The sequence below is a fragment of the Oncorhynchus kisutch genome, linkage group LG11 (assembly GCF_002021735.2).
Source record: "Oncorhynchus kisutch isolate 150728-3 linkage group LG11, Okis_V2, whole genome shotgun sequence".
Taxonomy (NCBI): domain Eukaryota; kingdom Metazoa; phylum Chordata; class Actinopteri; order Salmoniformes; family Salmonidae; genus Oncorhynchus; species Oncorhynchus kisutch.
Genome location: NC_034184.2, coordinates 68,325,973 through 68,350,441, shown reverse-complemented (window position 1 = coordinate 68,350,441; position 24,469 = coordinate 68,325,973). Strand labels below are relative to the sequence as shown.

At 42.9% G+C, this 24,469-nt stretch overlaps 2 protein-coding genes across 6 annotated transcripts in view; both read right to left on the bottom strand.

The window, feature by feature from the left end:
* zgc:101569 (enoyl-CoA hydratase) overlaps positions 1-15,318 on the bottom strand; it is a 28,747-nt gene extending 13,429 nt beyond the window's left edge. For 2 of the 3 annotated variants that reach the window (XM_020494498.2, XM_020494497.2), the window contains exons 1-4: positions 14,987-15,315; positions 14,205-14,375; positions 7,709-7,806; positions 6,065-6,209 (exon numbers count right to left, since the gene is read on the bottom strand). In XM_020494498.2, coding sequence (XP_020350087.1) covers positions 6,065-6,209; positions 7,709-7,806; positions 14,205-14,375; positions 14,987-15,140 — 568 coding nt within the window. In that variant the 5' untranslated portion in view covers positions 15,141-15,315. Of the gene's footprint in view, positions 1-6,064; positions 6,210-7,708; positions 7,807-14,204; positions 14,376-14,986 lie in introns of all 3 variants that reach the window. The other variant, XM_031836176.1, reaches the window with a different exon arrangement.
* Positions 15,319-15,697: 379 nt separating this feature from the next.
* pdcd6 (programmed cell death 6) lies at positions 15,698-24,449 on the bottom strand. Of its 3 annotated transcripts, none has more exons than XM_020494500.2 (6): positions 23,754-24,449; positions 20,895-20,956; positions 18,242-18,286; positions 17,171-17,329; positions 16,692-16,801; positions 15,698-16,340 (listed from the first exon to the last, which is right to left on the bottom strand). In XM_020494500.2, the coding sequence occupies exons 1-6, from the start codon at positions 23,840-23,842 to the stop codon at positions 16,242-16,244; spliced, it is 564 nt and encodes a 187-aa protein (XP_020350089.1). In that variant the 5' UTR covers positions 23,843-24,449; the 3' UTR covers positions 15,698-16,241. The 3 variants fall into 3 exon arrangements, with proteins under 3 accessions (XP_020350089.1, XP_031692035.1, XP_020350090.1); XM_031836175.1 differs by having other exon boundaries at positions 17,162-17,329; positions 23,754-24,016; XM_020494501.2 differs by lacking the exon at positions 20,895-20,956 and having other exon boundaries at positions 23,754-24,251.
* Positions 24,450-24,469: the final 20 nt, after the last annotated feature.

Genomic DNA, 24,469 nt, shown 5'->3' with positions numbered 1-24,469 from the left:
GCGTTCCACCCAGTGATGTAGTGTTAAAAATATATATGGGAGTAAACGCTGACCGTCGTTCGTGGTGAGTAAAGCAATGCTCCTTATACTTTTAATGCATTTTCCGCAAAAGGTGGGTAAACGCTCGTGCAAAATTAAAAAGCTGCATAAACAGTGTTGTCATGCTTTTACCCTCCACTACACACACTCCTGGTTGCACCAATGTATGACTTAAAAATGTGTGTTTTTCCACCAACACTGAGTGGCTCCTAAAATGTCATAATTCATATACAAATGAAATCTACGTTTATTGGTAGCGTACACATATTTGTAGGTGTTATATCAGGTGCAGTAAAATGCTGACGTTACAAGCTCCAACAGTGCAGTAGAATGTCTCGCAAATACAATACTAATAATCAAATAATCAAAAATCAAAACAAGAAATCAAGATATGACAGTACGAGTCCAAATAATGATCCAGAGTAGCTAAATTAAAGTTACCATATCCACCAGCCTGAGAATTCTGATAGTCGGATATTTGCGGAAGCCCTTGTGGCCGTGAGGCAGATGGAGGTAGAGTCTTACTGGCCTCCGAAGCACAGGAAGCTTGTGTCCTTAAGTCCTGTCAGTCAGAGATTCTGCTTGACCACCCATTATTAAGAGCATATGAGTCCAACATATTTTCATAACCTGAAATCATCTTTCTGGGTTTTCGGTGGGAGTTCCCCAGGGGAGAGTTGTGGAAACACTAATTCTATTCATTCATACTCCCCGCTACATTCTCGGAGTCCTTCAAATAAATCACATTTGAATACATTGAATACCAGTGTTAATACATCTGCAACCAATCGAGAGGCCTCGGGTCAAAAACTCAGCACATATGGCAACCTGACACAAGACAGGTTCTTAGGGAGGGAGCTCTTTGTCAGCAAATACATATTTCCCTGTCTCTACCGGTCAGGTCGATTCCGTTGAAAATACCTATGAAAGAGTGTGCTGCCAATAGCCCAAGGTGAAGAAATCTGACTTCAATTCCATTATTTAAAAAACTTTTTTTTATATATTTTTTTTACAAAGGCATCACAACAACATCGCAGACTTTAAGTCCATTTGTTACATTTTCTCAAACAGGATGGCCAGTTTGAGCAATTCCACCCCACATACTGATGAGTCCCTCTCCCCCTCGCAAACACACACACACACACCAAAACCCCCTAGTTTCTCTCAGGGCCGGAGGCTAGATTAGATTGTGGCGCAGAGAGCCTCTTCAGTCCGTGTCCAGAACTAACAGGCCAGATTGGAGAGAGAAGAGCCAGGTTGGGCCAGATAATCTTTAGTGCTGTTGGCACCGTGCTATCAGCCCTCGGAAGGGTCCTCTCTTATCCAGCAGCCGCCTCAAAGCCTGCTGATACTCTCCCTGTCTGTCTCAAACTAGTCCTGTTTGCATTAACACACCAGCCTATCCTTTGTTCCCTATGAATGGAATCCAGTGTGTTCGGCAACGTCCCCTTGAAATCGTCTCATTTTGGGGGGGGGGGGGGGGGGGATCTGAGAAAGAGAAAGGCCATTTTGTGGATATACCAGAACTTCCTTTAATTCCTCATCTATTCAAAGCAGATAAATCCATCTAGAGTCATACCAATTTTAACAGTTTTTTTTGCGTGTGTCAGCAGAGCCCATTGTCCAATAATAGATATAGGTGGTTCTCTTCCTGACTGTCAGCCTTATCCTCTGCATTGCAGGGGTAGTGCAGGAGGATATGCCTTTTACCACTTTTTTATCCAATGTTTTTTTTCTAAAATGCTGCTATGCTGGGGAGATGATGGTTAACCATTCATATTCCAATATCATTTCTATGTATGCTGGTTGCAACAATGGCCTCACTTAGGGCTGTGTCTGTCATGACATTTTGTCAGCTGGTTATTGCAAAAGACTGCTTATAAGTCCTGTGCCATTATTTTATATTATATCATGGCATTGTTGAATACTTGTTTCTGATTGGCTTGAAGGGCATTATGTATATCTGCACAGTAGAATTCAATGGCTATAGTTCATTCTTACATGTTCTATGTTTGAGCTGCTTTTGAAAGAAAAAGTAGATTTGAAATGTGTTAAATTATAGCCATGGTATAAAAGGGATAATCAACTCGGGGCTCAATGCGTTCTCTGGAAAACAGTGGAAGGTCAGTTCAACTCCGCTTGCACATCGTGGAACACACCTTCCGAGTCGTTCATTATTTTACATTGAACGCATAGCCCCTCGATGATTATCCCTTACGCATATGATTTTATAGTAATACGAATATAATTTAACTTAGCTGATATTTGAAGTGGCTATGTTGAGCGTAAAACGTGATAATTTGAAGCAGGTCCCTAGATGTATAGTTATTTGGCAACTTTAGATGTGAATGATACAAACCTTAGAATGTCTTTGAAATCAAAACATTATCTATTAATGATTTGAGAATGTAGCAAAAAAAAGAAGCTTGTTCCTTGCCTCAGGCTGCACAGCTGTTCTCTCATCAAGTGATCCTATTTTCACCCATCAGACTATTCTCAATTGAATCTTGTCTTTACTAGTAAAATTTGTTTCGATTTAGAATGGCCCATTATCAAATGGGCAGGAACAAGGGGAAAACACCTGAATAGCGAATGGAGGCCGCTTGCTTTCCCGCCGGACCGTTTTTCAATGATGCCGGGTAGGCTACTTAGGTTTTATAGTGGAGCATGTGCTTAATATGAGCAGCTGATATATACATATAAGAACACTTTCACTCCATGTTTGAGAAGCATGCTCTAGTTGCGCGACAGGTGATTTTACGCCCAAACCCTGCAGCTTGGAACATCAATAGTAACATGATTTCGCAACAAAACATATTTGACTAAACTGTTGACAGCACCTCTGCGCGCTCTAGAAAGGAATAGAGAGAGTAGGAGATGGAAACGCACAGGGGTGAGATTCTGTATAGCTAAAGGTAATGTGTCAACCAATTAATTCTGAAGAAAAAAAGGCCTATTCCTAGGCAATTCAAAAACAAATGCACTATAATTGTAGGCCAACTCTGTAAGCCGCCCTGCACAATCAATGAACCAACAGCATTGCCTAGGGCTATACATTCTCTCCCAGACTCATGGATATACATCTTGGAGCATAGCATAAGGTAACCAGTCCATCCTGTATGAATAATAATACAGTCCACACTCAAAGGCAATAAATCAAATTTGTTTAATTTTGAAGTATAGGCTAGACCAATTATGTAGCAAAAACATCTTAAATCACTTTAGTTTTTCTGCCATTTTAATTCCGTTATTTGGGGGGGGGGGGGGGGCTCATGAGCCTACTCCGAAGCTCTAATGTGGGTATTGGTGTTTTGAATTAATCATCACCTTAGAAAGTGCTGTCCATTTCGTTGCATTATTGAAACAACATCCACAACAACCATGTTTTACACTCACTCAGTTTCAACCTGCTGTTGAACTTCTTTCTTCAAATTTATTATCAGTGAGGTGAGTTTAAAAAGCACAATACTGTTTTGATGATAAGACTTTTGATTTGATTTTCAAATGCATTGATGTCAGAGTGATTAGAGGGACAATAGAGCCCGGAGTACCAGACCATTAAGACCTGAAGGTTGTTAGCAAGTTGGGTAAGAGGAGATTAACGTGACTCAACGGTCACATGGAATTTTCCTGCGGTCATGACTCATGACTGCCGGTGTGGCGGTAATACAGTCACCGCAAAAGCCCTAGCCTCACTCTCATTCATTTGCTTCCTCTTGGTTCAAACACCACATCTATAGGTACAGTAAGACTGCCAGTACAACAGTGAAGTGTTGAACTCTGTGAAACAGTTTGGGCAGACGACTGATGTTTTTTAGTTTGAACTGAGCTGTGCTGGAGATACAGGCATCTGCACCACTTCAAAGCAAAGCTGTCCACAATGGACTCTCATGAGGGTTAATGTGATTAAGTTCGATGCGGATTAAAGATTTCCAGCCAAATCCGTACGGAACGGATACAGAGATGAGAACGTGAACCTTTAACGGAGGTTCACTTTGAAACACTCTGACACTCCATCTTGGAGAAATATTTTGGGCTTAATACACTGTCACAGGATTCCCTTTTTGTTCAGCACATCAAATAAATATTTCGACGTTTTTTGGTGTCTGCGAGTTCATTGTTTGATGAAGGCCTCCCCATGGGCTCTGAAGAACGCACAGGACATTCTGAGAACTAGAGTTTAACTCACATCCAGTAAACCACAGAGACGCACAGTGCTGCAGGTGCCTTTCTAGCCACTAGCCAGATCCTCTAGTCTTAAGATTGGGGTGTGGTCTTTCTAGTCTCTCTGCAGGCTTGGGGTCAGGTCCAGTCCAATATCACACACAGTCTCTGGCAGCTGTATCTCACCCCACCACCCCATCCATCTCACTAATTGGATCTTTTAGCGCAGCCGGAATGTTCCGGAGCCAAGGTCCAGAGGTTATCCTGCATTGGGCCAAGGACAGCCAGGAGGTTCGAAATTCAGGTTCTGCTAAGGACTCCCTGTAGAGGTTAGACTAACTGTCCACTCCTGTGCCCATGCACTGCTTAGAGGGGAAGTATTCAGCCATGCAGCTTCACGTAGCAGAGCTTTTGAATGGTATCCCCATGTCATCAATAACAAGTCATCGGATAGTTGTTTGAATTGGCCAACATGATGTCAGCTTTGGACCGGGTTGTGCTCTAAACATGTGGGCTATCCTATAATCCCTCGTTTTGGCCTTCCTCGTTTTTCCACACGAGACGGGGCTCCAATGAATCATGTGACAGGAAGCTGTCACTCACTTGTGTCTTCCATTGGGCCACATGACATAGATTTGGGTTATTCATTCAAACCACAGGTGTCCAAGTGTTTCTCCACCAAAAACGCTAACAGAATTCTCCCATTAAACTAAAGAGATGCAACAAACCTACCAGAGAGATAGACTACAGAGGAGTAGAGTTATTTTGATGAGTAGAGCCTTACTGCTATACACTCCAGGCTAACTACAGAGTGGAGGAACACAATGTCCACAGCTGATAACTGGGTATGGTCAAAATAACAATTACAGTGCTAAACTCACATCCAATTATAGAACGAGCAACAGTGGCCAAACTAAGCTGGGGAAACGACTGGGAAAAGTGTTGACAAACAACCCAGGGGTTTGTGGAATGAGGCATAGCCGAGATGGTGTGGTGGCTGAACATAAGCAGCTGAGAGGAAATGTGCCTCTGCCGCCAACAGTGTCAAAACCTCACAGAGCACACATGCTCCACTCTGGGCTGCTTAAGGAGATCTAAAGTGAGCGATTAGTCATTCCCCTTTCACCAGCTCAATTCGGTACATATCAAGGAAAGGAGACAATTTGAGGATTGAGGAAGCCAATAGACTATTGCGATTTACCCCTAATGTCATGCACTTAGCGGCGTCAGTATGATATATGATGTGATGTGAAGAAGACGAGACATGGTGGCCATGCCCCTGCCACAAGACAGTCTGAACGGTGGCACTGGCTCTGGCCCTAGCTCTGGTCGCAAGTCAGGCAAGGGCACTGCCAGGATGCTGTTTAATTACAGAGCCAAAATGATAAGCCCCATTTAGAGAAAGAGACCCAGGATCTACCCGCTGCCAGTAAATTATAGTACGACCGGTCCTATTTATAAACACAGAGGTCATATTTTTAACCCCGGAGGCAGACTGGTATCGAGATGGGAGATGCTACTACACGCTACATTCATTTCCTCTCCTTCTGGTTATCAGAGAGTTCAGCATGTACAGTACTGGTGTCTGTACTTGCAATGCTTTCAAAGGCCATGGTCATTGCTGCTATCGCAGTTACTGAAACCCAAACAGGAGAAAGCTAAAGTGATAACGGCTTGAAATTCTATGTTGCTGTTGAAAGGAAAATGAATCAGGCACTTTGTAACAATTTTGACTTCCACTGGTCGGCTAAGGGCTGCAACCTCACACAATTACATGGCATACACACACACTAGTGGGTGGGGGGGTGGACCAGGCTCAGGGAGGTGGCTAGGGGTCATCTCGTAGGTGGGATACACATACCAAATCTGCGACAGAACACCCCCATGACAGCGCTCTTCTCCACCACTCTCAGGTCAGCCAACAGAGCCAGCTCCAGCCCTCCAGCCACTGCGTAGCCACTGACCGCTGCTATCAACGGCTTGGACAACACCAGTCGGGAGGGACCCTGGGAAGCACACAACATGACACACACACCCTGAGCGAGGCATGAAAAGGATACACTCCCTAAACAAGGCTGCAACTAGACTTCCTGCACAAACATACTCCCACAACAAGGAATCAGAATACACAAGCCTGAAAGACTGGCAATAGAGATAACAGATTATATACAGTGCCTTCAGAAAGTATTCATACCCCTTGACTTATTCCACATTTTGTTGTGTTACAGCCCAAATTCTAAATGGAGTCCACCTGTGGCGAATTCAATTGCTTGGACACGATTTAGAAAGAAACACACCTGTATATATAAGGTCCCATAGTTGACAGTGCATGTCAGAGCATAAACTATATCATGAAGTCCAAGGACCTGTCTGTAGATCTCCAAGATAGAATTGTGATGAGACATATCTGGGGAAGGGTATAAAACATTTTCTAGAGTGTTGAAAGTTCCCAAGAGCAGAGTTGTCACCATCATTGCGAAATTGAAAAAATATGGAACTACCCAGTCTCTGCCTAGAGCTGGTCGTTCGGCCAAACTGAGAAACTGGGCAAGAAGGACATTGGTCAGGGAGAGGTGACCAAGAACCCAATGCCCACTCTGAGCTATAGAGTTCCTTGGCTAAGATGGATGAACTTGCCAGAAGGACAACCATCTCTACAGCACTTCACTATTCTGGGCTTTATGGGAGAGTGGCCAGGTGGAAACCACTCCTGAGAAAAAGGCACATGACAGCACGCTTGGAGTTGGTAAAAACGCACGTGAAAGACTCTGAGAGCATAAGGCAAGAGATGATGTAGTCTGATGAGACAAAAATGTTGCAAAGCGCTATGTCTATAGAAAACCAGGTACAGCTCATAACTCGTCTAACACCATCCCTACTGCGAAGCATGGTGGTGGCAGCATCATGCTATGGGGATGCTTTTCAGCAGCAGGAACTGGGAGACTGGTAAGGATAGAGGGAACAATGAATGGAGCCAAATACAGGCAAATCCTTGATGAGAAACTGCTTCAGAGTAAAAACAACAGACTAGGGGGCAAAGATTTACGTTCCAACAAGACAATGACCCCAAACATACAGCCAAAGCAAAATTTTAATGGCTTCAGAACATCAATGTGAAAGTCATTGCGTGGCCCAGACTTGAATACCATTGAAAATCTTTGGAAAGACTTGAAGATTGCTGTTCACTGCTGCTCCCCATCTAACTTAACAGAGCTTGAGAAAATCTGGAAGGAAGAATGGGAGAAATGTAATCAAATTTGAATTCAGGCTGGAACACAACGAAATGTGGAATAAGTCAAGGGGTAAGAATAGTTTCTGAAGACACTGTATGAATGAAAGACATACCACAACTGAACTATTTACATATACATTAAGAGGGGTCAATAATGACAAACAGATACATTGAAAGTTAGCTTGTGTGTTATCAGTCATCAACGGTTCTGTGCACACTGATCGCGTGTGAGGGTGATGCAAAGTCAAGGAAGGTTTTTGCAGATGCGCGCACCATAGGAGCAGGACCTTTGGTGACATCTTGCTCCAATTTGAGGGAGGCAGTGTGATGGGCCAGCTCTTTCAGATCGTAACCAGCACAGAAATTCCCTCCTGGAAGAGACCACAAAATTACAAAGTATGGCAGCTGGCAACTGAAGAGGAAGGGAAAATGACGAGGATGAAAAAAAAACACAACAACTTGAAGAAGAGAGGCAGGGCTGCAATTTAGAAATGAATGAGGAAATATGGCTGGCTGGCACACAAATGGTTTTCTGCTCTTGGCGTGGGCTCAGTCTCTCTTTACTGCACAATGCTCTCATTAATGGTAGAATAACGCACCCTGACCAAAGCCCCTTCCATTGGATTCATGTGGTAATTACAACATTACCCAGGAGGCCTACAAACACTAAGTCACAGGCGCTGAGGCGGAGGGCTGTAAATGGTGTGACTGCTCTGTTTCTAACTGTAATGAGACTGAGGATGAGAAATGTGCTACAACACCCCTCCATTGAAACTGGCTTGATTACAGCAGCAGTGGATCCGAGGAGGAGTGTTCTTTAAAAGGCTGTGTCTGTGTAATTATATGCCGGTGCTTTCTGGATTTGATTGAATCTGTACGAAGACATATTGTAAAAGGACTATATCAGGAGATATTATGATATCGTTTTCTGTTTTTAAAACTGATGAGAGCATATTGTAACTTTATGGTGAGTTTAGAATCAGAGAAACAAGCTAAAACCAATATGCAAATTGTGCAGCGCACACAACTCTTTGGGAAAAGCACTTAAAAAGTATTTTATTATTGATATTAATGGAAAAGTTGAAGTAACATACCCATATCTCAAGTTTGGATTTGGCCTCACGTGACAACACTTTATCGTATGTTCTCTACAATGGGGATAAAATGGCCTCATTGAAAAGTGCTACAACAGTGACCTTTGCAGCTATTTCAGCAGTTAGCAAACCTTCAGATTCCCCCATCCCCCTTACTATAAAAACAGAGAAATACGATTCCAAAAAACTCAAAATATGTGCCAACAGATTCAAAATTCTTATAACAGAGGTAATTACTCATAATTTAGTGAAAAGTACTGAAACAATTCTCCCAAAATGGCGATGAAAATGATCATGTTTTGGACTAATTTGGACCAAATAGCTTCCTTATGGCTGAACTGTTAGTATTCCAGACTGGACATGTCTAGCTGTCACCTCCACAAGTAGAGAGATTAGTATTTACCAGGGCAGTACCACATTTCAACCTACAAACTGGATTTACACTCCAATTAACAACGATGGCCAGCACAGGAATCTAAGTGCACTCTGCCAGATTCGTCCATTACGTTGGTCAAAGTTAAGCCAAATAACACAAGGCAATTACCGACACACTATTTTCAGTTCAGCGCCGAAGCGACCGGCATTTAGCAGCCGTCATTTCTGGGTTACAGCTTTGAGGTGTTTAAGCATTAACATAAAGCCTCTCTGCCGACGCTACACTCTAAGAGAGGAGAATTGATCCTGGTTGAAAGAATCATTTCCATTGTGGGAGTTCATTTGGATGGGGTGAGATGATCTTTTGGAGAGGTATTAAGTGTGTATAATTCTTGCTCCCTGGTTGACACAGAGCAGGGCCCTGGAAGCTGTGAGCATACATATGTTAATACAGACACTGCGGCGGCCGTCATGGCTGGCTCTCAGGACCCCTGTGAGCCCATCTCCTGGATGCTGTTAAATCAGGGCTAATTAGGCAGTGTGAGCGGGGGATGAGGAGGAGGAGGATGTGATTCCCACTCATGGCTTCTAGCGCCTGCAGTTAGCCGGCGAAATGATTCAAAGTGAGTTTGATCTCTCGCCCCAGCTGATTGGGCAGCATTGTTCTACATGTGTAATTAAGGATATCTAAATAATTGGTGACTGTTTATAGTGTGTTATTGGGAGCCCGCCCACATAATTATATTCTGCCGAAATGATAAGGAAGTCATGTTCTTAAGGGGTTATTAGGAACACCTTGCTATGCAGGAATAAGATATATACAGTGCCCTCAGAAAGTATTCATACCCCTTGACTTATTCCACATTTTGATGTGTTACAGGCAGAATTCAAAATGGATGATTCTTTTTTTACCCATCTACACACAATATCCCATAATAACAAAGTGAAAACATGTTTTTAGAAATGTTTGCCGAAGGCACTGTAAATATCATAATAGCCTGAATGTAAATGTCCTTATTAGCATTCTGTTGTCAAAGACATACAAAATATACCGTTTCCATCCAATAAAAGGGGTGTAATTGCATCTCTATGAGTTTGCTGTCTACTGTTCTGTATGTCTGGGGGAGAGTGGGATGTCATGTTTTGTACGTGTAACTGTTAGTGAGCCGTGGAAAGAAAATACATCAGGTTTCCGCAACAGGCCAAAACCATCCTGCGAGCGTTTTTTTTAAAATAAAAAAATCAATATTAATTTTGGGTCAAAAAACACCAGAAATTCAGCTAAAAATGGGTTAAATTTAGGAAATCTGTTCTGAAGTCTTCCCACAAATAAAAATAAAAAAGTGCCTTCACTTTTTTATTCCACATTTTGTTTACAGCCTGAATTCAAAATGGTAAAAAAAAATCCCACACAAATGACACACAATACCCCATAATAAAAAACATGTTTTTAGAAAGGTTTACAAATGTATTGTAAATGAAATACATAAATCCAATTTACATAACTATTCACACCCCTGAGTCACCTTTAGCAGCGATTACAGATGTGATTCTTTCTGGATTAGTCTCTAAGAGCTTTGCACACCTGGATTGTACAATATTTGCACATTATTTTTCAGTCTTGCTATAGATTTTCAAGCAGATTTAAATCAAAACTGTAACTAGGCCACTCAGGAACATTGTTTGCCGTCTTGGTAAGCAAGTCCAGTGTATATTTGTCCTGGTCTTTTAGGTCTTTGTTCTGCTAAAAGGTGAATTTGTCTACCAGTGTCTGGTGGAAAGACTTAACCAGGTTTTCCGCTAGGATTTTGCCTGTGCTTAGCTCTATTCCATAAATGTTTATCCTACAAAACTCCCTAGTGATTGTCAATGACAAGCATACCCATAACATGATGACAGTCAGACCATGCTTGAAAATATGAAGTTGTAACTCAGTGATGTGTTGTGTTGTACTTTACTTTAGTGCCTTATTGCAAACAGGATGCATGTTTTGGAATATTTGTATTCTGTACAGGCTTCCTTCTTTTCACTCTGTCATTTTGCTTAGTATTGTGGAGTAACTACAATGTTGTTGATCCATCCTCAGTTTTCTCCTATTACATCCATTAAACCCTGTAACTGTTTTAATTGGCCTCATGGTGACATCCCTGAGTGGTTTCCTTCCTCTTCGGCAACAGAGTTAGTAAGGATGCCTTTTTTTTTCACCTTTATTTAACCAGGTAGGCTAGTTGAGAACAAGTTCTCATTTGCAACTGCGACCTGGCCAAGATAAAGCATAGCAGTGTGAACAGACAACACAGAGTTACACATGGAGTAAACAATTAACAAGTCAATAACACAGTAGAAAAAAAAAGAGAGTCTATATACATTGTGTGCAAAAGGCATGAGGAGGTAGGCGAATAATTACAATTTTGCAGATTAACACTGGAGTGATAAATGATCAGATGGTCATGTACAGGTAGAGATATTGGTGTGCAAAAGAGCAGAAAAGTAAGTAAATAAAAACAGTACGGGGATGAGGTAGGTAAAAATGGGTGGGCTATTTACCGATAGACTATGTACAGCTGCAGCGATCGGTTAGCTGCTCAGATAGCAGATGTTTGAAGTTGGTGAGGGAGATAAAAGTCTCCAACTTCAGCGATTTTTGCAATTCGTTCCAGTCACAGGCAGCAGAGAACTGGAACGAAAGGCGGCCAAATGAGGTGTTGGCTTTAGGGATGATCAGTGAGATGCACCTGCTGGAGCGCGTGCTACGGGTGGGTGTTCCCATCGTGACCAGTGAACTGAGATAAGGCGGAGCTTTACCTAGCATGGACTTGTAGATGACCTGGAGCCAGTGGGTCTGGCGACAAATATGTAGCGAGGGCCAGCCGACTAGAGCATACAGGTCGCAGTGGTGGGTGGTATAAGGTGCTTTAGTGACAAAACGGATGGCACTGTGATAAACTGCATCCAGTTTGCTGAGTAGAGTGTTGGAAGCAATTTTGTAGATGACATCGCCGAAGTCGAGGATCGGTAGGATAGTCAGTTTTACTAGGGTAAGTTTGGCGGCGTGAGTGAAGGAGGCTTTGTTGCGGAATTGAAAGCCGACTATAGATTTGATTTTCGATTGGAGATGTTTGATATGAGTCTGGAAGGAGAGTTTACAGTCTAGCCAGACACCTAGGTACTTATAGATGTCCACATATTCAAGGTCGGAACCATCCAGGGTGGTGATGCTAGTCAGGCGTGCGGGTGCAGGCAGCGAACGGTTGAAAAGCATGCATTTGGTTTTACTCGCGTTTAAGAGCAGTTGGAGGCCACGGAAGGAGTGTTGTATGGCATTGAAGCTCGTTTGGAGGTTAGATAGCACAGTGTCCAAGGACGGGCCGGAAGTATATAGAATGGTGTTGTCTGCGTAGAGATGGATCAGGGAATTGCCCGCAGCAAGAGCAACATCATTGATATATACAGAGAAAAGAGTCGGCCCGAGAATTGAACCCTGTGGCACCCCCATAGAGACTGCCAGAGGACCAGACAGCATGCCCTCCGATTTGACACACTGAACTCTGTCTGCAAAGTAGTTGGTGAACCAGGCAAGGCAGTCATCAGAAAAACCGAGGCTACTGAGTCTGCCGATAAGAATATGGTGATTGACAGAGTCGAAAGCCTTGGCAAGGTCGATGAAGACGGCTGCACAGTACTGTCTTTTATCGATGGCGGTTATGATATCGTTTAGTACCTTGAGCGTGGCTGAGGTGCACCCGTGACCGGCTCGGAAACCAGATTGCACAGCGGAGAAGGTACGGTGGGATTCGAGATGGTCAGTGACCTGTTTGTTGACTTGGCTTTCGAAGACCTTAGATAGGCAAGGCAGGATAGGCAAGGCAGGATAGATATAGGTCTGTAACAGTTTGGGTCCAGGGTGTCTCCCCCTTTGAAGAGGGGGATGACTGCGGCAGCTTTCCAATCCTTGGGGATCTCAGACGATATGAAAGAGAGGTTGAACAGGCTGGTAATAGGGGTTGCGACAATGGCGGCGGATAGTTTCAGAAATAGAGGGTCCAGATTGTCAAGCCCAGCTGATTTGTACGGGTCCAGGTTTTGCAGCTCTTTCAGAACATCTGCTATCTGGATTTGGGTAAAGGAGAACCTGGAGAGGCTTGGGCGAGTAGCTGCCTGTATATTTGTAGTGACTGGGTGTATTGATATACCATCCAAAGTGTATTTAATAACTTCACCATGCTCAAAGGGATAGTCAATGTCTGCTTTTTATTTGTATTTTTACCCATCTACCAATAGGTGCCGTTCTTTGTAAGGCATTGGAAAACCTCCCTGGTCTTTGTGGTTGAATCTGTGTTTGAAATCCACCGCTCGACTGAGGGACCTTACAGATAATGGTATGTGTGGGGTATAGAGATGAGGTAGCCATTCAAAAATCATGTTAAACACTATTATTATTGAGTCCATGCAACATAGTGACTTGTTAAGCAAATATTTACTCATTAACTTATTTAACTTATTTTGCCATAACAAAGGGACTGAATACTTATTAACTCAAGATATTTCAGCTTTTCATTTTTAATTAATATGCAGAAAAATGGAAGAAAAAAACATAATTCCACTTTGAAGTTATGGGGTATTGTGTGTAGGCCAGTGTCACAAAATCTCAATTGAATCCATTTCAAATTCAGGCTGTAACACAACAAAATGTAGAAAACGTAAAGGGACGTGAAAACCTTCTGAAGGTACTGTTTGTGATCGTGTCTCAATGTATAAAATGATTGTATTTAAAAAATAATCTATTTTTGTGCTTAGTTGTGGTCAATTTGCAGTGTACACATTATTATAATTATGTTCCAGCCCCGACCATCCGCTACGACAAAAATCGGCTTGTGGCTGAATCTAGTTGCCTACTACTGCAGTAGATCATCATCAACCATGTCTCTGGTGTTGTCATAGAGACCCTCTTTGCTTGTCTCAATGTGCTAATGTCATGGGCGGGATCTGAACCGAGGTCTACTGCAGAAGAAACCAACATCTTAACTCTTGGGCCAAGGGCTGACAGATTTTGAAGTCCCAGGCGGGGCTACCTCATCATGTGACCATGAGCAACTGCTACATTAACCTGCTGACCTAGCCTAGATGCCAGTCAGTTTCTGCTCTCTTGCCAACTCTTTCTGGAATTATCATGCAAAACACGTTTGACTTGACAATGGAGTAGGCAAAAGCACAAACAGATCTGGGACCAGGCTACTGCTGACCTGCCATCAGAGGCTTTGCTGAGCTCCTGTCTGTAGTGTGCAAGGTGTCTGTCTAACCGTTGCCATGCAGCACTGCTACGGTCAGGGCGGGGTCGCTGTCGAAGGCCGTGAGCTCGTCCAGCAGCCGTCCAGCAGTCTCCTGGTTCACCGCGTTCCGCACCTCGGGCCTGTTGATCGCCACGGTGACCACTGACCCCCTCCTCTCCTTCACCACAGTCCGCCCGGCGACTGCACAACAATGGGAGAGAAGAGAAGTGAGACCGCAGCACTTAGAAAGAAATGTCCCCAAAGCTGGGACTGGAATAGATCATGGCTGAGGATGAAGCTCTGTGGCAGAGAGCATACAGTTGACTTGACATATTTACGGTAAGAAAAAGGGACCGAAATCAAGGTAGTTGCATCCAAAATAACTTCAACAAAAGAGATGAGAGATCCAACATCACCCCACCCATCCTACAATCATACAAAGTAAACAGTGTGAGAGCCAAAACACAATTCCATATAATATAGTATATGAAATAGTGTGACTTAGCGTTATTCGATATTGACTACAATTTCATATTCCAATGAAAGGGCCTTGGAAGTCAAGGACAGTAAATTGAGTGTGCAGAACTCCACACAAATTATATCCACATATCCTAAATGCATGTTTTGTAACAAAGTGATACATAATGGCGCATGTTTTGAGAAATATATGTCTCAAATATTTTATGAATATACTAGGCTCCACATTCCACTCTGCCGCATGTCCATGGTCTGGTCTGAAAGCAAGTATTTGCTGCCCTCGGCTGCCAGAGATATGCCGTTGCATATGACAACTGTGTTCTTCGACGTACTACCTTTCTCTGATTCCTTTCCGGCTGTAGTGCTGTAAGGGCTATTTTTCTCAGAATACTTTTTTCCAAGTAACCGGACTAGGGCAGTAGCAGCTCGCCAGCTCAGATTTCTAGCTAACAAAGCACGTGTCGTACTCTGACACGCTCGGAGAGTCATAGTTGTGATTGACAAGCACAAATAGAAACTTCTGAAGCTTACAGGAACTAAACTAGCCCTAATTCAAAAGTGAATGTCCATTATGCACATCTACAAACAAAATAAAATAAAAATGTCTACCCCATCAACAAACGTTCCAATGTTTACTAATAATGTGCAGCACCTTGCAAGCTCCCCCCCAGAAACAAGGCAAGCTGTAAGTAAGGTTCTGCACATGATTGGAGCATGCAGGGGTGTTAAACACAAGTGCAGACAGGAGAGGGCAAAGTTGAGCCATTTCTTGCACTGCAGTTGCACATTCCCGCACAGAGGTTCATTTTCTGTAGAAAATAAAGTTCTTAAGCACAGATGAATGTGTTAGAAGTACAGTGCCTCTCTTGACTAAATCTACTTCTTCCCAGAAAAGGATTATGTTATCATCAAATCATGACCATTTTATTTATCCATCTTCAGTCAATAATTGTATACAGTAACAATTTATACTATTGTGTCTGTCTACAGCAAACTATTAGGTCTTTCCACCACACATTAAATTCAGAGCTCACAACTTTTTTTCGGGTTTCTTTTTTAATAAAAGGAGGTTCCTCTTGCATTTATACAGTTTAAGGCATCATGCACACAAAAAAATAAATGATACAAAAGCGTACTCTTCTTCTACCTAAAATAATAACAGGCTAACTTTTTTATAGATTTGCTGGTTAAAAATATGTCTTTACAAATATGGCATTAGCTGGCATGTCAGTGAATCTAAAAGCAGGCTTTGTGCCCAACCATAACCTGCTTTCACAGTATTTGTAAACATGACTTCAGCAAAATAGATCTGAGATTAAGAGTGTATGCTTTGAACATTGGCAAAAGACCCCCAGAAGCATGCGGTTATTTGTCCTAAATGATATGTACAATGCAGGTTTACCTTAAACACAGATATTCATTATTAAGATAAGATTCAGACATTAAACAAACATTATGAACAATGACAGACAGAACATAATGTCTTTATATCCTATCCCAGAGTCCCAGTCATCTTGATCATGGAAGACACGTGGAGGTGGGAAGGATTTGACTTTGGCACAGTTGTGTCCAGTTGTGCTGTTGGATCTACTATACAACGTTGAAAACCATGGATAGATACTGTTCATAAGAAACCTGGATCCAGCCGTCTTGGTCTGTGTCGTACCTCCTGAACACGTCGGTCAACCTCTGAAAGTGACAAAGAACATTTTACAGTAGATCTTGACTTAGACATACTAGCCAGTACAGATGCCATTTTGGTAAATAAACATCAATGGCCTCTTTCCCAGTCACACATTACGCCTAGTCCAGGACTAAAAAGCATTCTCAATTGAGATTCTACATTGAAAGAGTTTAGTCAAGGACTAGGCTTAATCTGTGTCTGACAAACCAGCCCAAAATACCATACTGAGCCAACACAAAATCCAACATCAATACCATCAACATGGGCTGTATATACTGTACACACAATATTTTGACAAAACAATGTAGGCTACATAACCAGTGCTATGTGCACAGGAAGCCCAGTAGGACGGTTACCTGTAGAACGATACAACACTGGATGAAGTCATCAAAGGCCACTTGTCCCTTCCTCTGCCTGTCAAACTTCTCTATGAGAGTATTGTAGAACTGGTCAGAGAGGCGATACCCTGAGGAGGACAGAGAAGAGTCAACATCACAGAAACACATCTGTTCAACAACCCTTAACCAATTTGTAACATGCATAGGGCTTTCACCTGCTTACTTCACATACAGGACTAAGAACTACTACATTTCAATAAGGGTAGAAAACAACAACATGCATGCGAGGCGAGGTGAACAATTAATATCGTCATGCATCTACACAACTATTTTGGCACATATCTTTATCCAGGCTCATGCATGTTGACCTTACTTGATCTTCCAGAAAGGCATTAGAATATCGGATCTGACCTTGTGAACCACAGAAATGAATGTAACTGGTATAGCGGTTGGCCCGCCACCAGTATGGTCAAATAGAGAAGGCATACTTTGCTCACCGAATCCAGTCAGTGCCTGCTTAAGCTCGTTCTTGTCGATGAAGCCTGAGTTGTCTCTGTCGTAGGTGCGGAAGATGTTCTGCCAGTCCGTAATGTACTTCCACACTCCGGCAAACTCGTTAAAGTTCACCCCTCCTTTGTTCTCCCTGTCAAACATGGCTGGAAGACAGAAATCAATAGAGAAGATATGAGTGAGAGCAAGAGGTCTGTTCAGAAGGGTGCAACGTTACAAAACAATGTTCAGATAGAAATGCATTTTGTAGAATATGTATGTTTTTTTCTGTCTTAGTCTTATAGAATCAGGCACCATGTAAACTTTATTCATTATATTTCTCTCCTCATAATTCTGAAATGTTACCACACTGAATAGACCCCTGAGAAACACCACCTAAGAAGAAGGGACAGCTGGGAAGTGTAGTTCAATGCTAGAAGGCATAACGTCAACACACTGGACTAAGGACTACCATAGCATCTGTTATGACACAGAGTTAAAGAAATCTTGCCCGTTTGAACTTTCCCCTGCGGTTTAATCCAATTACATCCTAACAAAGTGCTTCATCGCATGGAAGGCCCAGGGCTGGTCGGCTGGATGGCCATTTGAATACAACTGATTTACTGTGTACAGTACAGTCAGAGTGGGAAGCAATGGTGGATTATTGAGATTCAAAATAATAGCACTAAATATAAAACTAGTTGTATCTTCTTAGTATATTTTTCTATTCATATTCAGCTACACTTGGACTAAAGCAGATTCCAGCTGGTGAAAGGTTAAGTGTGTAAGCCAATCAATGGTCAGTGGATGGTTATAGATAGATGCCTTAAGAAATAAAAAAATCACCTCCTGTTTGTTAGAAAGAAATGCTCCTTATTCCCCCTTTTACCAATAGCTGCATGCTTCTACTTAACTGGGGAGACGGGTTGAAATGTGTCACTGTGCACCAACGTTAATGAAAAGGGTTGCTATGGGGATAACGTATAAAACAATGGTAGTACACCAGTTCAGAACAATATAGGCTTGTCATTGTGCAAGTTTGTTTGTGTGTCAAGGGTCAAAGAGGGACAAATACTCACATATGATTGATCGGACTGTCACTGGGTTGAAAGGTGTCCATGTACCTACAGAGAGAAGATAGTCATTGTTGTTCACCAATCTTTTCTCTAAGACATTCTGCCACAAAAAGTTAAATTGCACAGGACGGCTGTGCCAAGTTAATTAATACATTTGGACTTTAATGAACTAGGCTATTTATAACAGAACAAGAAGAAGAGGGAAATAGGCCAAGTAAAGAGTTAGGAGGACTTAAGCAACCATTCTGTTCTTATCTTGGGTATTCTTTTTACCAAGCCAGTATTTTGGGTAACAGAGGAGAACTGCTGGAGATTTATCAGGGTTTCTTAAACCTTGCTGACTCACCATCTCAACCTTTTCACTCTCACTGCTCTGAGGGGGGAGAGAAAGCGATAGAGCGAGAGATAGAGGCTTTGCAGTCCAGTAAAGTGAACCACTTTTCACATTAAGCCTTTCCTCTGCAACGACAAGCCTCGAACAGATGTCTCCCACTCAGGCCGCTATGCCTCCTTATTCCGACCTGGGCTAGTTTTACAGCTGGGTGGGACTGGCTAGGATTTGGTCTGGGCCAAGGAACAGACATGAAGCGTCTGGACAACACCCAGAAGAGAGAGGAATGGTCAGGTCTCCAGCCAGACTCCCCATTCTCCAGCAGCTGTGAGGTCAACAACAGTGACCGGCCATGTCCGAGAGAGGTGCCCTGTCTGTTGGTCAAGCCCCCAGACACGCACCACAGGAGTGTGTGCGTGTTTGCGTGTGTGTCGAGGCTGCCCCCGCCCGGCCTGTGAGACAAAGCTTCCTCTGTCCAGCACACACACTGGACCTTCTCACTGCGCTGCCCAGTGCCCACTCATGACGAGGTTGGGGGAACAGGGAGTGGCACATGGAAGAAAAAAACAGGGTGACCGCAAAACTGCGCCCCACAGGAGAGGCTTAGTGAGAGCGCTCTAACACACATACACACACCTCGAAAGGGCCTCACACAGGTTTGAATTCACACAGATACACACACTCATTCACTTACTACTAACTGCTCCAGGCAGGCTAAAACAGCATGTGCAAGGTTGAGCTCAACCTTGAGATAGAAAATGACCACCAGTTCCCCTCCCCTCACCCCTGTCCTACATGTAGTACAGGCAGGGTGCTGAGCAGGGACCCTCTTCTCCACAGATGCCAGACAATCTGCCCCGTTGCTGTCAAAGCCATACAGGATTGTTTTGTGTTATTATTCTGCCTTTTGAAAAATGTTCATGAGGCGATTCAGGAGTAGTCAATGCGGGAGTTTTTCCCATTAGTAGATGGGCCTATATTCCCTTGGCACGTAGATTTGCCATTGGAACTACTCAGCACAGTGAATGCAATGCTGCCGATTTCAGCAACTACTTGGCTGGTTGCTCCGAAAAAAATAAAATCAAAGCACATTAATCTCAGTCGGGGAGGAGAGGCACATTTTGACAGGTGGTTGGTGCAGAGCGGGGGCTCAGAGGACCGTTAATATGGAGCGCTAGCTAAAAGACCCCGACACCTATAAAAGATTCCCTTTATTGATAGACTGGCGATGTACAACAGGGGCCATCTGTTTCTCATCAGGGAGCGGCACTGTCACAGGGTCTGATGGAGAGAGGAAGTCAGCCCCGAGAGGACGAGCAACAGCTTATAGTGGTAACACTACACAGTCTGCCTGAGGGGAGGAGAGGGATATCAAGGGAAGGGGTAAGGGGAGAAGTGGGAAGACAGGAGGGCAGGATCGATAATAGAAGAGAATGGAGAGGTGAAAAGAGCAGGGGGGGGGAAATCAGGAAAGAGGGGACAGAGAGGTCTGGGGGGGGTGTCAGCGTGATATAGTGACAGCACCGTGGGCATGGTCAGTGAAGTGCATGGCCGAGAACAGGGCACAGCTTGCATTCAGTCAGCAGCCTGCACGCAGTCTCACTGGCACAGCCAAATCATGACACAGCCCTACTAATGAACACGACTGGACTGACTGTGTGAACACTGCGCCTGCCTGCCTGCCTTCCACACAGCTTGGGTCATCAGTATTCTGAACCAGGGATACTACCAGATAACTGCTCCTTTCATCGCTCTTGGGCCTCAACAATTTTTCACAGTGTAAAAAAAAAAACTGTTTGAGAGAAGAATGTCCATTCAAACCCTTTCAAAACCCTTTCTGCAGAGAGACCTTGACCAATTCAAAATGTTGAGGTACAGAATACATGTTTGTTGTAAAGATGATCCCAACGTCTGCTGTGCTGTACTCTAGTAACTAGCGCCCTAAGCTACAAAACACGATGTTCACTCATAGCATTGATTCAATCATGAGCATATCTCGCCATCCAGCCCAGTGGAAAGACTAATGTCATGTTGTGCTTGTGGCGTTGGCTAAGCCACTCCGCTCTGTCATATCTCAACAACAAAAGGGTGTTGAGTTAATTATCAGGTGGCACATGTCGTCAGCCATTTCCTGTCTCATTCAGGAAGTACTTTCCCTTTGTCACCAGACAACCTTTCCCTCTGTTTTTTGAGGTAAAAACAAAACGTGTGTCAATTTCAAGTTCAGACCACCAACTCTCCTCAGCAAGCTTCTCTCTGTCCCTCGCCAGGTGTTGAAATGAGAGGAGGAGGTGTTGAGGTCTAGAGGAGAAGGAAGAGACGTACCGTTCGATAAGGCCTGCTGGAGCTCTGTGTCTGATATCACACAGCTCCTGTCCTTGTCCACTCTGGGGAGGAATCACACAATTAGATACAGACAGGCAGACTGTATCAAACACACAATGCAGCCCAGCTGAAACCCTACCGGCGCTACGCTGTAAGCCCCTTGTCAGGATCTAAACACTCCATTCAATGGGAGTGTGCGGGCTGGGCTAGGGACAGGATGATGACTGGTGGGGATGGTGGTCGTTTTACACTCGCCACCATCCCCAACATCACAGATCAGTGAAAAGAGAAACCAAAACTAGCCAACATGTTTGGCATGACAAGCATAGGAGTTGGGTACCGTACAGCACAAACAGATCTGGGATCAGGCTAGCTAATACTGTATATTGAGTGCAATGCCAAAGAAAGGAGTCTTCAGATACTTTCTTCATCAAGAGAAAATAGATCAGAGATGCAATAAACTTTTTTGCTTTGAATTTACAATACACATAAATATCTTATTGCGTTCTATTGTACAATCTCAGAACCCACTGCCTTTCAGTATAAAGCTATGCGCTAGGCCATCTGTTATAGAAGTGTTACCTCACAAACTAATTAGCCTAATTTTTAAAATCGTGTTCCAATTGAATAGTATTAGAATGGTACCGTCGTTCTGTTTAGACGTGGGAGACGTTTTGTGAGAGTTGAACATTAACACAAATTAGAGGCCTTGCCTTCCAGTTCTGGAATAACCTCCTCTGTGAAATGTAGCACAATCCTCCAATGACTCACATGTTCCTTAGCAACCTCCCCAGACCAACCTACCAACAACACACCAACCCAACTGCAGGCCACATAGAAATACAAAACCTGACTTTCCATGAAGGCACGCTTTGTGACTTCCTCCAGAATGAAAGAAATGGAGTGCTTGGTCAGACGGGGGACGTACCTAACCATAACCAAACACTTTTAGAGTAGAGTCTGTGCTGTGCGTATGTGTGTCTCACTGCTCAATCTCACTTACTTTGTTACCCCTCTTCAGGTTTGACTTACCTCACTGGGTTTTACATAAAATTAGGTGAATTGAAAGGGCATAATTAAAATTGCTTTCCCTGGCCTTAAGCAGAACCATCGTCCCATTTTCTGAATGGTGCTCAGAACAAATCCCAAACATTAGTTGTACACATTAGTACTACAAGCAGCACAGCAGCCATTGGAATCGTAACATTTCAACAGCCTGCCTCAGTTTTTCCTATGGAGCTATTCAAGTTATGACATGCCTGGCGGAACTTAGTTTTCCAGTCAAATGGTTTAGCAGCTTATCTCAAGTTGGCTCTCATGGTAGGGGGAAGTGGAGGTAGCTCTTCTGAACACAAAGCCGATTTTCAGACAAAATTATCCTAAACATTTGTTTACTCACTGATGGCAGACAGTGTAAGCAATTGTTTGTCTTGTCACGTATCAGATGTTGATCTATGCCTAGATGGATCCTTTGCTGTTCTACTCTAGGCTATGTATTTGGCTGTGTTTACACAGAGTCCAATTCTGATCCTTTTTTCACCAATGGGTCTTTTGACCAATCAGATCAGCTCTGAAAACAATCTGATGTGAAAAGTTCTGATGTGATTGGTCAAAAGATTAGAATTGGGTAGCCTGTGTAAACTCAAGCCTTTTTGGCCTACATTTGACATGCCAGTGTAATGCCACATGACCATGGACTAGTGAGTTTTGTTTAGGTCTAGTGACTACTTGTTTGTCATGGGATCATGTCATGGAATCTAATGATCATATAGGCGGAGTGGAAAAGGATCATTCTATGACTCAAACCTAACAAAATGCTAAGAAAAGCACCAGGTTGCTGGTGACTAATGGATTTCCATTAGTTCCAACCCCAGTGTGTTGCTTCAGCTCAGGCTAGGTACACCTCTGAAGTGTGGAGTGTGTGGAATACTGATAGACAGATAAGACCAAGTTTTCTAGGTTTTGCCTCCTTATATATTATTTTCCAAAGTGTTTCGTGTTTTACAAAGTGTTTTGCTGCCTGCAGCATTTTAATGTTGTGAGAAAGCAGAGCACCATGGATCCTCTGCAGTATTACATAACTCAATACCAGGGACTAACATGAAGCGAGACATCTCACTCACTCCTTTCTTCTGGTTGATATACAGTCAATGAACTAAGAAGACCAGGCCCAGCTGTTAACGCATTGGTGAATATGGGAGAACCACCCATTTAACAGACCGGTGACAATTTTTTAATAAACGGTCATGAGTGGGACATCTTCATTTATCAACCATCTTCGTCAATACTACAGATAGGGGGAATTAGATCCCGTTTTGCCAGCTATTGTCAGTTTTAAGTAGTAGTAGATTGTCATGTCTGCTCTCTTGTCAGTCCCTGTAAAATAAAGTGTATTCAAAACTAATTTAATAGAATAACGCACCAACACAATAGAAACAGATAGCTAATTAAAATGATCTCATAATTTACTAACGTTACATGACTGACATTGATCATATCTACGCCCTATACTGGTTGTAACTGGTAACTTTATAGAATACAATTGAAAAACAAGGCATTGTATGTGTGTGGTAGGAAAATGTCATATGCAAAAGTAAATAGAACACTGACAGGCAAAATAAATCCTGATATTTGAATTTCTTAAAGAAAAACAAAAAATAAGTCTGTCAAATGTAATCACCGAACCACGGCTATAATACTAAGACAAAAACAGTAACTTTTTATGCATACCGAACATAAACTGCTATAGTATTATAATCTCTGCCCATTATGCCCTGTGGCAGCAGTTTTCAAAATGAAGCTCAAATCAATGCGGAGTACCGTTATTTCGATAGCCACGAAAGACGTCTTTCCACTCACCTCTGAAATATATTCCAAAGAAAACCTTGATCCGTCGCCGGTTGTTGTTGAGGTTGTCCTCTATACGGACTACCTGTATGATATGCCATTTTAAAAGCTTTATAATTGGTGTTGTGAAAAATATGTGTACCCTGTACTCGTTTCAATCTGACACTGACATTCTCCGCGCAGAGGCGTGGCAACTAACTCACCACTTCCCGTAAGAAAATGTGGAAACGTCATAGGGCTACCTCCTTAGTGGGTGACTCGAAATTGACTCCACTTTCACTCTTTTCACGCCACTTCAATACAAAGTGATTAACGTCGCAGGTTATGAGAGTAATAAAAAGTCACTTCGGTATCGAAGTGGCGTGAAAAGAGTTTCCCACTTCCACACGTTTTTGATTGGTCTTCTGCCCGGCCAAATTATTTACCAAAGCTGGTGTGAAATTCTAAATCACGTTATTGCACGAGACGCACTACAGGTTAGACTGCATGTTCTCCCTCACAGCAGTTTCTAAAGTAGCGACCTAATTAAACGTTTGAGTTTTAAATGATTTCCAACATAATCTGATGTTCACTTAGCTAGAACTAAAACATGTTCAGCCTACCATCTACCGCTACTATATTATCTAAATTACAGACTGATGTGTTTATCAGATCCATGTATTTATTCTCTAGATAAATGGCTCTGCTGTTTATCTTTTTGGACTACTGCACTCTCCATGATTGGTCAA

Coding starts and splice junctions, on each gene's coding strand:
- pdcd6 (XM_031836175.1), bottom strand. CDS start 23,842: ATGGCATATCATACAGGTAGTCCGTATAGAGGACAACCTCAACAACAA. Junction 17,330..18,241: donor GACAGTCCGATCAATCATAT/GTGAGTATTTGT, acceptor TCTGTCTTCCAG/CCATGTTTGACAGGGAGAAC. Junction 16,341..16,691: donor AGTGTTGTATCGTTCTACAG/GTAACCGTCCTA, acceptor TGTCACTTTCAG/AGGTTGACCGACGTGTTCAG.